We start from the raw sequence: 16,952 nt of genomic DNA, 5'->3' as shown, positions 1-16,952 counted from the left end.
TCTCCGGGGCCGAGGAGCGAGCAGCGGCTGGTGTCTGTGGATCCTTCTGTGTTGGAAGGGGAGAGAGAGGTGAGGAGGTGGGGAAAGAATGCCCTGGACCAGGAGATGAATTCAAGAAGACTTCAAGGAGGCACTAGCATGTGGAACAGTTGGAAGCATAAGCTAGGGTAATTCAAGTCCAGGTTCAAGTCCTGGCTGGGCCACTGACAAACTCCGTGACCTTGGTTGAGTCACTCAAGTTTTCTAATCCTCAGTTTACTCGTCCTTGAAATGGGAATAAAAACAACACTTGCCTCTTAGGGTGTTCAGGAGGATTCAATGCCATGACGAGTGGACAGGTGTCTGCTGTCCAGTGAGGACTCAGTAAGCGCTCGCCGTGTGACAGCTGGGCTGTTGACAGCAGAGAGGGAGAACACAGGCAGGACCCAGGGCTAGGAACTCAGGTCTGCCGGGGCGATGTTTAGGACAGGCTGCCTGCTCAGGGGGCGGCCCCAGGGCAGAGCCCCTGGTATGGCCGGCAGGAGGGACTCTCCACCTTCCATGCTGCTCAGGGTCATGTGCCCTTCAGAGGGACGGTCCCTCCCTTGGGACGGAGGCGCTGGGGGGAGGAGGAGGCAGTCTTCCAGATGCTTCTGTTCAAGCCCAGCCTGTGACACACAGAGTGGTGCCTGGGAAGAGCCCGGTGTTCAGAGGAGAGAGAGGAAAAGAGAGACTCCGAGAGCTAGGAGCCAGTGTGGGGAGGAGACCAAAGAAGTTAAGGCCCAGACGAATGTCGGTCACGCGGGGCCACCGGCACAGCGAGCAGTTCCCGCACATCCAGGCAGGGGAGGGAAGGATTCAGCTGTGCTTCACGGCCGCCACAGGGAAGGCCGGGCTGGGATTAAGAGCAGAGGCGTTTCATCAGGGCAGTCTTCTTGCCAGAGACAGTTTGCCCACCTACTCTCCTGAAAGAAGGCTGTGGAGCCCGAGCAGGGAGAGGTTTGTGGCCTGGCGCTGCCCCCTGGCCTGCCCTGTGCTTCCCAGGCTGCTGTCTCTGAGGCTTCTTCACAAAGCCAGTGAGCAGATGTTCCTTTGCCATGTATACTGTAGCAGCCTAGCATCGTCCCTTCCTCCCAAGCACTTTCAGAGATAACTCATGAAACCCACAAGGCATGTGGGAGATAGTATGGCCAATCTGATAAGTGCAGCAAGAAAGATTGAAGCTAGACATCAGGCAGGACTTCCAGTAGGCAAGCTTAAGGAAATGAACTGTAGGGAATCTTGCTCCATAGTAACTAGACGAATGTCCAGAGCAATGGTACCCTGCTCTGCCATTTCCATCTCTGAGGTCACAAGATTCCTAATTTCAGCAAGTGTGCACCTGGCCTCCACAGGCACCTGCAGGCCATCAGACACCTTCCCCTGGCATGTGGTGATGTTGGCCTGCGAGCAGATGTCCTTCCCTGGAAATAGCTCAGGACCAAAGAAACATCGCTGTGCTGGGTGAGGTCAGGCTCCCCTGGGCTGGGACAGGAGGAGGATGGCACGAAGGGACTTTATAGCCAGAGAACACAAAGCCCAGGGTGTGTCTCAGTCGGCCTGGGGCTGGGCCGTGTGCACATGTGGCTTCGGGAGTCACCATAACAGGGCTCCCCAGGGAGCAAACAGCTCATGAGCCAGAGGCTGAGGAAGCTCGAGAGGCCCAGATTCAGGGAGGAAACACACACTTGCCAAGCACCAAATGGGTTCCAGAGGCTTTACGTACATTATTTCATTAACTCTCCCAGCAAAACCATTTAGTATGTATGCCTGCTTTACACGTGAGCGAACAGGCTCAGAGAGGTTAAGGAACCAGCCCAATGCCACACAGCTAGTGAGTGATGGGATTTTAACCACGGTCGATCTGTCTAGTTCTGAATCTCGTGCTTGTTACGCTCTGCTGCCTCCCGGCCCTGATTGCTTTCTGGGCAGCTTCCCTTGGCATCATCTGTAACGCAGAGCTTCAGAAATTGTACCAGACAGAGGAACTCCAGCACAAGACACCAAGAACATAAAAAGGTTGATAGTTCAGGTGAAAGCACTGTTCTTGATTCTGAAATTACATCCTTCCTACTTTCCATATTCTTTTATAACCTTACGGGGAAATGAGCGGTGCTTTTGCTTTTTATTTTCTTATTTGACAAAATGAAATGTGGGAAATCGTGAAAAAGAAAAAGAGAGTGGCTCCTTCTATGGGGCCTGGTGGCAGCTCACGTGTTCCCTCCCTGCCTGCTCACGAGGACGCTGTCAGAGAGGACAGCGCGGCTAAGGGGGCTGAGTGACCTGCCCAAGCCAGGCAAATGGCAGAGCCAGGTTCACTCCCAGGCAGGCTGGCGCCCGGCCGCCCCTGCCCTCACGTGCCTGCTCCTCTCAGGGACCCTAAAGGCGCTCGCCCTCCAGCTCCCCGCTGCTTCTCCCACTGAGCTGACCTCTCCCGCAGCGTCACCTGCCATTTCTGGGAGCTGTTGTCACGTGGCTCCTGACGGTTGCAGGGTCCGTTTGGCCACAAAGAGCCAGGGGAAGGGAGGTGCTGAACGAACAGCTCCACTTTCTTTTCTGAGGCCTTCCTCGCTGTAGCACTGCGTCCCAGACCGTGAGCCACAGCCCGGCTGCGGGGCACCCTCCAGCATGCCAGTCCGGCCAGCAGGGGGGCACAGGGTCACCCTCTTGGAGGCACTTCCCTGACCCCTTTGGATGTGCAAGACCCTGACCGTTCCTGAGCCTCCCGGCAGACACACTGTAAACATGCGGTGCTCAGAAGAGGCAGCCACCACTGGTTCCGTAAAAACAAGGAAGGGATTTGCCCGAAAGGAAAAGCCAAGGAGTGATGAACACACATTCAGGACAGGGGCTTTTTTCAGGAGGGACGGGGAATATGCGGGGTAGTAAAGGTTTTTAATGTGCTATTTTTCGAGCTGGGTGCATGGGAATATTTTCCTTCATACCTCACATATGTGTGATATATATTTGCATATGGAAATAGTTCATAATAAAAGCAAAAAATAAGTAAGACCCAGAATTCCCCCGGCTGCAAATCTAGCTGCTGCCTGCAGCGCTGAGAGGGGTGTTGTGCCCTGCAGCCTCGCGGCCAGGCTGGGGGGGCAGACTGCGGGCGCCCCGCTGCCCCGGGGCGGAACCTAAGCACACCTGGCAGCGGAGAAAGCCCAAGGTGCGTTCAGGTGCACGGAGAGCTCTGTCTGCCAGGCCAGGCAGATACGTGCGCGTGTGGAATTGTGCTGCCGTGTTGGGGCGGGGTGGGCAGGATGTCCCCACAGCTCGATTTCGCCACCGCGTCCACGCCCATTCGTGGGGCCGCAGGATGCGATGCGACGGCGTCAGTCAGCGGAGCCCAGCCCGAGAGGCGGCAGGGAGGCCGGGGGCAGCTTCCAGACGGGCCTCCCCGCTGGGTGGGCTGAGCAGGGCAGGCGTCACGCGGCCCTTCCCACGGCGTGCGGCCGCCCTGGGCCCACCTGGACAGAGTGGCCCGTAGTCCCGGCCTGGGAGTGGGCAGGGCTCAGAGGAGTGGCTGTGATGCCTTTGACAGGAAACCCCTAGAGACAAACCAAACCCACCAGCAGCTTTTGGAACAGCTGTGAGACCACAGCCTGGAGTCTCCAGGGAGGTGACAAGGAGAGAGAATAACTTATCCTCACGGGGCCCTCGGAGTGGGGCGGGAGAAGCCGCTGTGGCAGCCGTGCAGCCCGGGCAGCCTTGGAAGTGGGTGAGCGGCAGGGAGAGCCCGGCCGCCCTGCCCCGGGGCCTCTGCTCTGAGACCGGCCTGAGCGCCATGGTGGCGTCAGATGGCTTAAGGGCATTCTGCTCTGTGGCGGGGGCTTGGGGACAGGAGCCAGAGCCCAGCGGGGGCCGCCAGGGAGCTGAGCGGGGGCAGTGGCAGGGCCGTGCACAGACACGGGCCTCGCCTTCCTTCCCTGTCAAAGCACCTGCCCAGCTGCCATCCTGCAAGGAGGAAGCGGAGGTTCAGAGACGAAGTGACTTGCCCAAGGTCACAGCGAGGGCTGCAGGCCCAGGTGGGATTTGGCCCTGACCCTCTGCCCCCTGGGCAGGACTTTCTGGCCTGCTCTTTGAATCCGCACGAGCAGCCTTGGTTCCTGCCTTGTCACTGACGTCACCTCAGCCTGGGGCCTGGAGACACTCGGCTTCCCACGCTTGGCGCCTGCATCCTGGCTGTCCAAAATCGAGGCACCGAGTCAGAGAAGGGAGGAAAGAAGGGTTCTGGGAAAGGCTGAAAGGTCTTGAGGGGATGTGAGGCCTATTGTTAGCTTTTGTCTGGAAAACGCTTCACAGCTTTGCCTCCGAAGGGCTTTAGGGCTTTGGGAACGGCAGATTGGCCGGGCCCCTGGGGGCGTCTGTCAGCTGAGGAGCGCCTCAGCCAGGTCCCAGTCAGGACCCTCGGGCCACTCAGCCTCGCCCCACCCTCCCGCACCGCAGGCCCCCACCGCGGCCACCAGGAGCTCCCACGGGGCCTGCAGCTGCCACCTCACCCCTGGCCTCCAGCTTTGTGCCCAGGGCGCCGGCAGCCGCTGTAGGACAGGGGCGGCCTGCTCTGCACCCTCCTCCCGCCTGCCCTGCCCCAGTCGCTCCTGTCCCCTCAGCTCCTGGCAGGGGCAGCGTGGCTGCCAGGGCCTGCCTGGGAGCCCAGAGAGGACGCCTGCTGGGGGCTGCGTGAGCACAAGTGCTGGTGGCTGTCCCAGGTGCCCTGTCACACCGGGTCCTTCGGCAGAAGGCTGTGTTTGCCGCCGTTCGGGGAGTACTGACCCGGGGGTCGTTTCATCTTCATCACTTTCCTGGAAAGGAGCTGTTTGCACCCTCGTTTTGCAGAGGAGAAAACCGAGGCGCAGAAGAGTTGGGTGGGACTCAGCTCTCCCCGCCAGCGAGTTGCAGAGCAGAGGGCCTTGCTCCACGCAGCTCCTTCCCTGGGAGCCAGGCTCCGTCAGCGTCAAGGATAAAGATGACCAGGCTCCGAAAAGCTCTGTGGTGTTGGGTGCCCAGATATTTTCTCTGCTTGATCAGAGCTGCCTCCAGCCCTCGGCACCGTTCCCAGCATATGGAAAATATCCCATGATTTTCTCTCTGTAATAGTGTCCTTAGCCTGGGGTCTATGGAGTCTGTGACGTAAAGATAAAATCTGGCTTGTGTGAATCCTTAGCAGAGGTATCTGGAACCCGGAAAAGTTCCAGGAGACTGGATTGATCCTGGCCATCAAGAAATGGGGAGGAAAAAGAGAGGCTGAGTAGCCGTGGGGCACTGGGTTCTCCAGGAAGCAAACCTGGGTTCAGTGAGTCAGCTTTTTACCAGGGAAAGCCCTTGGGGTCAATACCTGTGGAAGGAAGGGGAGGGACACAGCCTGGGGCAAAGTCAAACTGCAAAAAGTCAACCTCAGCCTCTGCCAATCCCACTGAGCTCTGGACCAAGAATGGCCTATCAGCTTGCCCATGTGTTGTCAGGATGCGGAGTCTGTACACCCCCCGCCCCCCGCAATCACTCACTGGATGTGGACAGCCCTGGGAAGTATGTGACTTGGGGCCAGGTGGCCCTCTAGAGCTGAGCCAAGCCCTAACAATGGGGCTGCCAGCTGAAGGCAGTCTCCAACAGCACTGCCAGCAGGTGGGCAAGAAGTCCCTTCTTGAAGGAGGGTCTGGGTGGCACATCGCCAAGGCCACCCCAGTATCTCTGCCCTTGGGAAAGTAGTGGAGATTAAATGATATTTACCTACCAACCTATCCATCTACCCACCCAGCCACCCACTCACCCAGCACCCAGCCACCCACCCAGCCACCCACCCATCCACATACCCATCCACCCATCCATCCAACCATTCTCCCACCCACCCATCCACCCATCCATCCAACCATTCTCCTACCCACCCATCCACCCACTCATTCTCCCACCCACCCATCCACCCACTCATCCAACCATTCTCCCACCCACCCATCCACCCATCCACCCACCCATCCACATACCCATCCACCCCCCCATCCAACCATTCTCCCACCCACCCGTCCACCCATCCACCCACCCATCCACACATCCATCCACCCACCCATCCACCCATCCACCCACCTATTCATACATCCACCCATCCACCCACCTATCCATCCACTCAACCTACACTCACCCACCCATCCAACCATTCTCCCACCCATCCACCCACCTACCTACCCATCCACACATCCATCCACCCACCCACCCATCCACCCATCCACCCACCTACCCATCCACCCATCCACCCACCCACCCATCCACCCACCCATCCACCCACCTATCCATACATCCACCCATCCACCCACCTATCCATCCACTCAACCTACACTCACCCATCCAACTATTCTCCCACCCATCCACCCACCCACACATCCATCCACCCACCCATCCACCCATCCACACATCCATTTTTCCATCCACCCACCTATCCATCCACTCAACCTACACTCACCCACCCATCCATCCAACCCCCCACCCACCCACCCATCCATTCATCCATCAGTCCATCCATTCACCCATCCATTTATCCCTCTACTCACGTACCCATCCATCCAACAACCATCCATCCACCCATCAACCATCCATCCACCCATCCATTCATCCACCCGTTCACCCATCCATCCATTTATCCACCCACTCATCCACCCATGCACCCAAACCATCTATCCACCCATCCATTCATCCATCCATCCACCCAGCCACCCATCTATCCATCTGCCTATCCGTCCATCCACCCACCAACCCATCCATCCATTTATTTAACCTTTATTAAACACACCTTTTGAGCCAACCCACTATGATAAGTACCTGTGATAAAAACAAAACATGTGCATAGCACAGTCTGTGGAAGACAGAGGCACATCAGTGAATAATTAGAGCACAAAGTGGTTGGTGCTGAGATAGAGGCAAGTGCCAAGAATTGTTAGAGCACATAGGAGGGTGGGATTGACTCCTCCTGGGGACAATGAGTGACCCTTGGAAGAGTTGACGCGGCAGAGAAAGGAGTGTGTGAAAGGGCAGGGCACAGGGAGGGGAGGGGATTTCAGGAGAAGGAGACCATGGAGAGGAACGGTGGCCCAAGTGGGCTGGGCAGGTCTGGGGAGAGTTTCAGTGTGGACAGGTCACTCCGGGGATGGGGGTGAGGCTCGACAGGAAGATAGGCATGAGATTGTTAATGGATTCTGTCCCCCAAGTACTGGGGAGTCAGTGATGGGTTTGGGTAGAGGACTGTCATTAACCCGTCTGCATTTTTGGAAGTCAGCTCTGAGGGTGCAGACGATAGACAGGCTGGAACCCTGGGGAACCTCTGCGTGCCAGGACCAGGCATGCACAGCAGGTGTCTAGCACCCTTCCTGCCTGAGTGCCCCCCCTCTGGTGCGAGGCTCAGTTCCAACACAGGTCTGCTCCTGGGCACGTGGGATATTCCTCTGAGCAACTGCTTGTTCCCCTGATTCCTCAAAGATATTCACTTCCCATCCTCAAGTCCTGTGTTCCCGTGCAGGACTTCTGCTGAGGCCTTTGGCCTCTGTATGTGTATTAGCCTAATGTCATGTGGACACAGTCAAAGCTTTCTAAGAGCCCCCTTGTTTTGGTGCCACCCACATTCTACTTTTTGGCTTCTCAAATGGGTGCCCAACCTCAGGAATATCCTGAGACCAGCATCACTCATTTGCCAGCAGGGGCCCCAAGTGTCTTCAGGCCAGTGGACTGTCACTTAAGGCACGTGTTTCTGCAGCTGGACGAGGAGCCCACGAGAGCTCAGATCCCTAGGATCCCCCGCCGGGAGCTCGGGGAGGGGCTTATAAGAAGCTGTTCAGGCCCCAGAGAGAGTCCCAGCCACATAATTCCTGTCCAAGGGCCGGGCTGCCTGAGATCTGACCCCCTAGGGCTGGCAGGTGCATGTGACGTGAGGCCACCCAGCAAACTCTGGGAGCTGAAGACGTAGCCTGTGTCTGTCGTGCAAAGAGTAATGTTCTGGGAGCCAGAACTGTGGCCTCCAGTTATGTGAACGGTCTTCAGGGTGAAAGAGGTGGTCCTTCCAGCTATGGCAGCCGAGGAAGAAGATTCTATCCTCTTTCCTCAGACCGTCTTTCCAGGTGAGCACAGAGACGGAAACAGAGGCTGAGAACATGCTACTCACGCTCAGCCACCACAGAGGGGTTCAGAGCACTCAGGCCACCACTGCTCCCTGGCACAGCGCCCCAGCCCAAGGCCACACGATGGGCACTGGACGAATGGCCACCTGGGAATGCCCCACATCGTGGTGGGCACAGCCGGGTGGCCTGCCTGCAGGCGGCGACTACACACAGGTTCCTCAGAAGCCTTGTGTTGGTGACACCCAACACCAAGGCCCCTTCGCTGTTTGCTGCTCCAGTAGCTGGGGCAGGGCTTGGAGGAAACCTCCAGGAAGCAGGTCCATCTGGAGGGCTGGGGACAGCCAGGGGCAGTGATGGGAACAGTGTTTCTGTTCTGTGAAGGTTGCCAAGACTAAATGCTGAGAACCCCCCACCCACCTCAGAATTCCCCGTGTGATTTTTCTGAGGGGTCCTTCGGCCCTCCACGCCGCAGGGCTCCAGCTCAGAGAACAACCACCACCACTGCATGTATTCAGGACCACTGTGTGCCGGGCTACGCATGCTTCGCCTTTTCCCTGACAGCTGCCTTGCAAGGTTGTTACTAGAAGGTCCATTCTGCAGGTGAGGAAAGAGCCACAGAAAAGTGGGAACTTGCCCGAGGTCACATGGAAAGTGGCAGAGCCAGGATCCTAACCCAGGTCTCCTCACCCCAAAGCCCAGATTCCCTGCCCTCCACCATGTAATCTTTAATGTCGCCATATTGATGAGACAGTCCAGGGACTCCATGCCCACCTCACACCACACAAGACATACGGGACAGTCCAGGGAAGAAAGGCAAGTATGGGGGTCCCCTTTCCAACACTTCTTCACCATATACCTGGGGACCCTGGTCTCTCAGGCCCCTGAGCACATAGGGTGACAAAGGAGGAGTTGGTTCCACCAGCCAGAGAGCCTGGAACTAGGGGCTGGTGGGCCTTGGTGGACCGGTCTCTGCACTGGGGTCCAAGCTCCTAGAATGTTCAAGGGTCCTTAGAGATGAGCAAGCTCCCTTCGTGTGACAGGTGAGGGAACTGACCCAGGAGGAGAACTCGGATTGCCCAAAGCCACAGAGCTGGTTAGAAGCATTGTGTGTGCATGAGAGAGAGTGTGTGTGTGCATGAGTGTGTGTGCATGGGTGTGTGCAGGAGTGTATATGTGTGCATGAGTGTGTGTGCAAGTGTGAGAGTGTGTATGCATGAGTGCAATAGTGTGTGCATGAGTGTGTGTGCATGGGTGTGAGAGAGTGTATGTACATGTGTGTGAATGAGTGTGAGAGAGTGTGCATGAGTGTGTGTATATGCGTGTGGGAGTGTGTGCATGAATGTGTGTGCATGTGTGTGCGTGTGTGTGTGTGCGTGTATACGTGCTTGCTGGACTTGGCAGTGGGAGGCCTGACTCCCAGGTCCTATGCATGAATCCAGGTGAGAAGGCTTCGAAGCTTCTATCTGTATCCAGAGGGGTGGCCCACAAACAGGCCCACACAAAAGGCTATTTTTAAAATTTGTTTTTTGTTAACACAAGTAGTTTATTTGGGACAAGGTGACTCCAGGGAGGGCCTGTGGGGAGTGGGAAAAGGAGACACAGGAGAGGAGCCAAAGCAGGGTTCATTCATGACCAAGCCACTGCTTTGGGCGACTGGGGCTCAATCCCACGGGGGACTTTTGGGAGCTGGTGTAGAATCTGCCTCAGAGTTGTTCCACTTGGGGGACAGGGGAGCTGGGGAACGCACCCAGCAGCCCCCATTGTCACTGGCTGAGCACTGTGACAAGGGCATCAACTCCCCAGTACCCCTTGCCATGCACACTCCAGCAATCAAAGAGAGAAAACGACTACCCCTGAGTAGCCACCAGGTCCCTAAAGAGCCTCGAAAACCCTTTGGGGTAGAGAGGCCCGGGCATCCGGTGCCAAGGACAGTCCGGGGGAGAGATGGGGGAGACTGAACACTGCCCCCAGGCCCAGGACACAGACGTGCTAGTGGTGGGGAAGAGTATTTCCATGTGCTCTGAAGGAAGGGAGGGCATGTACTATAGCAAGAGGGGTTGAGGTTAGATCTTAGAAAGAACTTCCTGGTGACACCAGTGAAAAAAACATGTCAAAGACATCTAGAGCTGCTTCCAGCCATGCAGCTTGATTGGCAGCCACACAAGAAGTGCTGCAGCAGAGAAATGTGCAGCAGCAATGAGGAGTCCCTGCAGCCGGGGCCAGCCAGCGAGCTCTCCTTGTCTGTGGGGCGCAGGGAGTGCCGGGGACAGATGGGAGGGCAGGTGCAGAGCGGGTGAGGAGGGCTGTGCGGCCCGCCTCAGTTGTTCCCGGGGCAGGAGAAGCACCGCTGTGCAGCCGGAGGGGGTGGAGCAGCAGGAAGGCCCTTCCTCTGCTGCGTTCGCGGCATCCCCCGTGTGCGGCCACGTCCTGGAGGGACTCAGCACTCAGGCTGCCTGGCCCTCCTGCCCCAGGCACACCCCGGCTCCCTGGGCCGCTGCTCCTCGTCTGCAAAAACGGGGGGCTTGGAGGCTGCCCTAGATGCCCTTTAGGTCCCTTCCAGGCCCGACCTTCCGCCACTGTCTGCTGTAGAGGCCATCCCTGTAGCCCTGGGTTCTCCTCGATGCGCCATCCACAAGCACTGACTGAGCACTCAGCGCCTGCCCAGAGCCACCTGGGGAGGCAGAAACAAAATAACACACAGGCCCTGCGCTCTGCAAGGGCCAGACGGAGAGTTCACTCCCTGGGCGCCCACTCTGTGCCAAACACCTGTCCTCCTCGCCGTGACCCCACACCCCAGGCAGTGGCGGGGCTCGGGCCCGCGCCCCTGCTGTTCACCAGGCCGCCGCTCCTCCTCTGTGAAACAGACAGGGACCCTCCAAGGACAGCTCCTGTGCTCTCGGAGACGAGCCGGGAAAGCAGCCATCACTCAGGAAGGCTTCATGGAGGAGGTGGCTGGGCCTGGGGCCTCCGGGGCAGGCAGAACGTGGAGGCCGGTGGGGAGGGCGCAGCCGCAGGGAACTCACTCCCTGGGCAGCACCCAGCAGGGCAGGAACCCTCCTCTTCGCTGACCCAGCCCCCGAACTGGAGTCCACCCACCCCGAGGGGCGTATGCCCGGGCCAGGTCTGTAGCGGCCCCCCCAGACCCATCTGGGCTGTCAGAAGACGCAGCGGGCGCAGGGAGAGGCGGCTTCCCGGGCGAACCCACGGATGAGTACCACGGTTACCGCGTGGATAGCAGGGACCGTGAGCCAGGCCCAGTCTTACGAGTTTTAACTTCAGCCTTCCAACATCCCCGTGAGGTAGGTGCTGTCACTATCCCCGTTTTATACTTGGAGAAACAGAGGTGTAGTGAGGCTAAGTGACCTGCTAGGGGTCCCATGACACAGCTGATGAGAGGCAGAGGCCAGGGTGGATGCAGACAGTCTGCTCTTCCCACTCTGCTCTGCCGCCTCCAAGCAGGGTCCTGAGCTCCTGCCGTAGCCGCCCGCCTCTGTCGCGGACACCTCCCCAAGCCCAGGGTCTCGGCCTTGCCCCTCCTCCTCGCCTGGGCTCTGCCCTGCCATGACAGCCCTCCCTAGACACCCCCGCCAGTCCCCGTCACTAGAAGGGCCGCCACCCAGCGGAAAGGCTGGCCCAGAGGGCCCTGGCCGCTCTGCCCCCCCCACGCCCACATGCAAGCATCCCCTCCCCCAACCGAGCACCGTTGCCTTTTGTTCACAGTGCTGGCTCCTGCGCCGGTGGGGGCGTGGAGGACTCCATGGTGGCAACGGCGGTGGTGGCAGCCAGCAGACCCAGTATCCATGCCCTGAAGGCACAAGACCCGGAGCTGCAGGAGGAGGAGGAGCAGCCGGGAGCGGGGGGTGCCCCCCCGAGGGCCGGCCCCCCCCGTGTGGCCTCCCCTGGCCGGCAGCAGCCTGCCCTGGCGACCGCGCTCTGCTCCCACACCCCTGCTGCCTCCGATTACGAACTCTCCCTTGACCTAAAGAATAAACAGGTACCCAGGGCCTCCAAGGGGGGTGGCGCGGGTGGCGAAGAGGCCCTGCCTTTGGGAGCTGACCAGGGTGCCAAGTACCTCCCGATCTGGGCCCCTGCTGCTGCAGGCACACCTCCTTTGCCACGGTTCTCTCAAATTGAGGCCCTAATCTGCCCTCCCCTGTAATCCAGTTCCTTCAGGAACCAGCCACAGGCCACTGCCTGACACCCACCCGTGGCCTTCACGTGACAGGGCACACGCCCTTGCAGTGCCAGGCCCTCCGGCCGCGTGTGCAGGGGCCCTGCTCCTCTGCAATGCACAGGAAGCCTAAGCTGCCCCCCAGGCCACTGGGCAGGCCGCCCATTGCTCCCCGGGGAAGTCCCACCTCCACTCGCTGCTCAGACGACAGGGCCCAGCCACATGCTCACCCACGGGGGAGCCCGAGCCCCAGGCACGCACAGCCTGAGATGAGGGGCAAGGACAGTGGTCTCCTGGAGGTAACCTGAGGAGTCCCGAGATCAGTCGGATGGGGAGTGTGAAGCTCCCGTTAGGGAACAAACCTTTGGGAGGCTCTAGGCCTCCGCCTTCCCTTCTATGAAGCACAGGGAGACAGGGCACAGTCATGGGGCCCGCCGAGCCCCCAGAGAGGCAGCCTCAGTCTGTCTAGGTGGACAGTCAAGAGCCCTGTGAAGGCCTGTGAGTGTGTATGTCTGTGTGCACGTATGTGCTTAGAGAAAGACTTGATGACATGACACTGTCCAGAGAGAGCTTGGAACTCGGAGACGTAGACATGAGATCCAGGCCTTGTTCTTCTTCTAATTAACCCTGTGGCTTTGAGGGTACCAGTGGCGCACTCTGGGCATTGGTTTTCTCATCAGCAAAAATGAGAATTAGACCTTGAATCACCTCCAGGGTTCCTCCTGGCTCCAAAGCGTGCAGGTTCTGAGGAACCTCTCTTCAGCCAGCAGACGAGGTGCGTCTCAGGAAAGGAAGCTGGTCAGAGGGCACTAAGACTGAGTCAAGCCGAACTAACCTCATTTTCCTCTTTGGGCACTGACGCCAGGCGGTTACCCTGGGTCGGGGCCGGCTGTCGGCAGTGCCTGTGGCTCTCAGCAAAGTGTTCGACCGATCTCCAAAGATAACTATGTAGACAAGACAGGAGTATGTGGATTGGATGACAGTAGAGTCAGGTGGGTTCTTCTCAAACAGAATTGTCAAAAAAATAAACTTTGATAAGTGCCAATTCCTGGGGAGGTGGGTGGGGCGCTGTCCTTGGTCCTGTCCAGGTCAAGCAGCTGGACCAGGCACAGAATAAAGGCATAAAAGTTACATTTACCAGACTTTCTGTTGACATAAAGCTGAAAGAGAACAGCTAATACCTCAGTGATGGAATCCAAGATTTTTTTTAAATCTCATCAGGACAGAAACACGGTTTAAATGAAAAAAAAAGTCAGATGAAATAGAGAGAAATCTGAAGTTCTGCTCTTAGCTTTCAGAAGCCCAAACAACTTGTATAAGAGGAGGGGGCTTCAGCTGACTGTCGGCTCAGGACGAATGAGCACGGCCCGCGGCAGCCGGCACAGGGTGGCACGGCCCAGGGCAGGCAGCAGCCGCCAGCGGCCCCACGCTGGTGACCAGTCAGGGACTGTCTGGATCCTGGGCTTGGGTCTGGGGGCTTCTTTTAAGAGGAAAAATGAGAATTCTGAGGTTCCTGAAGAACAAGATGGGCTGGGGTCAGATGAAGAAATTGTAGACAGGAAAATAACTTTTAAATCTGGAAGGGCTGGCATGTGAAAAAGGGATTAGATGTATTTTCTATCATTCCAGACAAAACAGCGGCACCAGTGTATGACAGCTATAGGAGGGGAAGACTTTAGCTTAATTACGGTTAGACCTGTTACCAATACAGACGTCCTGCGTGTGAGGCAGTGGGTGCCCAGGAGGGCTGGATGGCGTCCGTCTGGGCACTGCTGTGGGATCCGGGGACAGTTGGCCCAGGTGACCAGTCCTCTCAACTCCACAGGACTCTCTGCTCCTTGAGGACAGAGAACATCCCCTATTCATCTCCCTGTCTCTCCCCCAGCATCTAGCAGAGTGTCCTGGGCATAGTAAGAGTTCATTGAATGTGTATTTTTTAATAATTATGATGTGCCAAGCAAAAGGGAGTGGGGGACCAAGAGGAAAAAACCCTGCTCCCCACCTGCTCCCCAAAGAGACTACGGTTCCGTTCAAGGAGGGTCCAGTCAGTGACACCAAAGACACCCACCATGTGCGTTGGCTCGGGCGGGAGAGCGAGTCTGATGGTGCCTGGCTGGGTGGGGCGTGCGGAGCTGAGAGGGCTCTGTGGGCTGTCCCCACCCTGGCGTGAGTCTAAGAGAGGGGTTTGCACTCAGGCCGGTGGGATGCAGTTGGCAAGGTGAGGACTGGTAGAGGGTGTAACAGGGGCCTCTTGCCCAGTGAGTCCAGCCTTGGGGAACAGCTGGGCCACCCTGGCTCATGCATCTCTCTAGGCCAAGCACAGGCTGGGGGTGGGAGGAAGAGGGCAAAAATGATTTGAAAACATGGCTCACATTTACAAAAGATTCAGCTCCTCTCCTCTCTCTTCTGCCAATGAGCTGTGTGACCCTGGGCAAGTTGCTTACCTTCTCTGGGCCTCAGCTGCCTCATGTATCCCTTTGGGGCTTCCACACTGTCCCCTCTGCCTCTATCTCTGCAGGCCCTACTCCCCTCATCACTCCTGCCCTTGGCCTTCTCTGGCTTTAGGACTCACTTTGGGTGCTCCTTCCTCCTCTCTGGCCGCTCTCCCTGCCCTCCTGAGGCTGCATCGGGAGGGCCCCTTCTCCATAGCCCCAGGCGTCCCTGTGGCAGCCCTGCAGCCTGCCTTCGCTCTCCCTGTTTGCCCGGCTCCTCCTTGGAGGCCGGCGCATGACTCGCTCATCGCTGCAGCCCTGCGTAGCGCGGCGCCTGACATGACAAAGACGCTCCAAGGAGGCACAGGGGAAACGATAACTCAGTGACATGCAGGGGGTGGGACGGACACACAGCCAGGGGCCAGGACCGGACTCTGACTTCAGGCCTGCTTGGCCCCACGGTCACGCCGGCCGCACAGCACCCTGCAGCCCTTGGACTGAAGGAGTCTCGTGCGGCCATTGCCTCCCGGCCCACCCGCCTGCCAGGCCTCCTCCCCGGCCCATCCAGAGCCCAGGACTGTCTCCTCAGCTTGTCTCTCCACCTCCGCTCTCACCCCAACCCCACATGCCACCTCGTAACTGGCTAACTGGCTTCCGAATCCGACCCTCTCTTGCCGTCCCCACTGTCCCCACCGAGGCCAGGCCACCCCCACCCCCCGCTTGCCTGTACCCAGGGAGACCTCCGGCTGGTTCCCCTGCTTTGAGCCTCTTCCATCCAGTCTCACCTGCACATTGCAGCCGAGTCATCTTCATGAAGTGCACTTCTGACCGTGCTGTCCCTGCGTGAAAACCTCGGATGGTGCCCGAGTGTGCAGGACAAAGGCTTCTCCAGGCCCCCTGCCTCAGACCCAGCCCCCATCAGGGTTCCAGCCACTCCTGCTCACCAGTCCCTGGAGCCCACCTTTCCTCTGGCCCTTCCTCCGCCGGGAATGCTCCCACCTGTCCCCAGTCCTGGGTGACTCCTGCTCACACTTCAGGGCTCAGCTCAGACCGGGGCCTGGGCATGTGCGTTTACTGAGCGCCCGTCGCCTGCGCCCGCCTGAGAGCAAGACTGTCATCCTCAGGGCTATGGCGGAGTTGGCAGTGTAAGGTTTTAAGAACGGAGTGGCCAGCGCCAGAGAAAGAAAGATGAGCAGAGTTGAAAGGGATAAGTAAAGAGGCTTTATTGGGGTGCTCCCGGGTGGGGGTAACGGGTCCCAAGAGAGGGGCCCGGGCGAGCCTCATGGTCCAACGAGTGGAACCAGAGAAGCCGCCCCGCCCAGAAGTCTGGGTGGGCTTATATACCTTTTTAGGGGTGGGGGATGGGAGTTTGTCTGGAGGGAAGGTTTCCGCAGGAAGAGTGAGGAATTTCTTTGTTTCAGCTTTAGGGCAGGTATGGAGGAGTAGGAGGGGCTTCTTCTTTTTCCATTAGGGACGGGAGGGGTGCCTGCCACCAGCCTTACATTCCGGCCTTTTAGTGATAATAGGGCACCGCGGTCTTTCTGGCTACTTCCTGCTTTTGAGGGGTGCAGTGGGGGCTGTGGGCCGGAGTCGGCCTGTGGAGGGGTGACTGGAAGGGGAGAGTAGGGATGAAGAAGCATCTGATTTACTGTCACTCTGGATAATTCCTGCAGGCGGCATTGGAGAAACTGAGCCAGAGAAGTCAGTTGTCTCTGTAGGAAAGTTAGTGACTTGGACGTGGTTTCCATGGATAGCTGTAGGTGATCTGCAAAGTCTTGGGCAGAAATGACACTGTGGCCCAGGGCGCCTCCTGCAAGTCCTGAGGCATGTAGAGTTAATTGAGGGACGACCATGACAGGGAAACAGGGACCCGGGGTGGATGTATTGACGCAGCAGGTAAGTGTTCCATTGCACCAGGAGAACTGTCCCGTTGCACCAGGAGAACTGTCCCGTTGCACCAGGAGAACTGTCCCGGAGCAGAAGAGGTGGTCGTGGTCACAGTATGGTTAGTGAGACAGCATCCATGAAATTGCAGGTTGGGGTCAGTGAGGGTGGTGAGAAAGCACACGTGATCTGCATAAGGTTGGCCTGTGGGCTCAGGTTCCCATAGGGGACCTCGAGTGAGCGGAGTGGAGCAGGAGGGACCCAATGAGGGAGTCTTTTAGGGGTTAGAAAAGCTTAGGGGAACAGCGGCCAGTATGCGGTCGCTGAAGGGAGGCACAGAGGAAACAG

At 58.2% G+C, this 16,952-nt stretch overlaps 1 protein-coding gene across 1 annotated transcript in view; it reads left to right on the top strand.

The window, feature by feature from the left end:
* Positions 1 to 16,952, top strand: part of IQSEC3 (IQ motif and Sec7 domain ArfGEF 3) — a 118,113-nt gene that overhangs the window by 38,771 nt on the left and 62,390 nt on the right. Inside the window, exon 3 of the mRNA XM_045554696.1 lies at positions 11,838 to 12,111. Coding sequence (XP_045410652.1) covers positions 11,838 to 12,111 — 274 coding nt within the window. The remainder of the gene's footprint in view (positions 1 to 11,837; positions 12,112 to 16,952) is intronic.

Source organism: Lemur catta, chromosome 6 (assembly GCF_020740605.2).
Source record: "Lemur catta isolate mLemCat1 chromosome 6, mLemCat1.pri, whole genome shotgun sequence".
Taxonomy (NCBI): domain Eukaryota; kingdom Metazoa; phylum Chordata; class Mammalia; order Primates; family Lemuridae; genus Lemur; species Lemur catta.
This window is presented reverse-complemented; position numbering and strand designations above follow the sequence as displayed.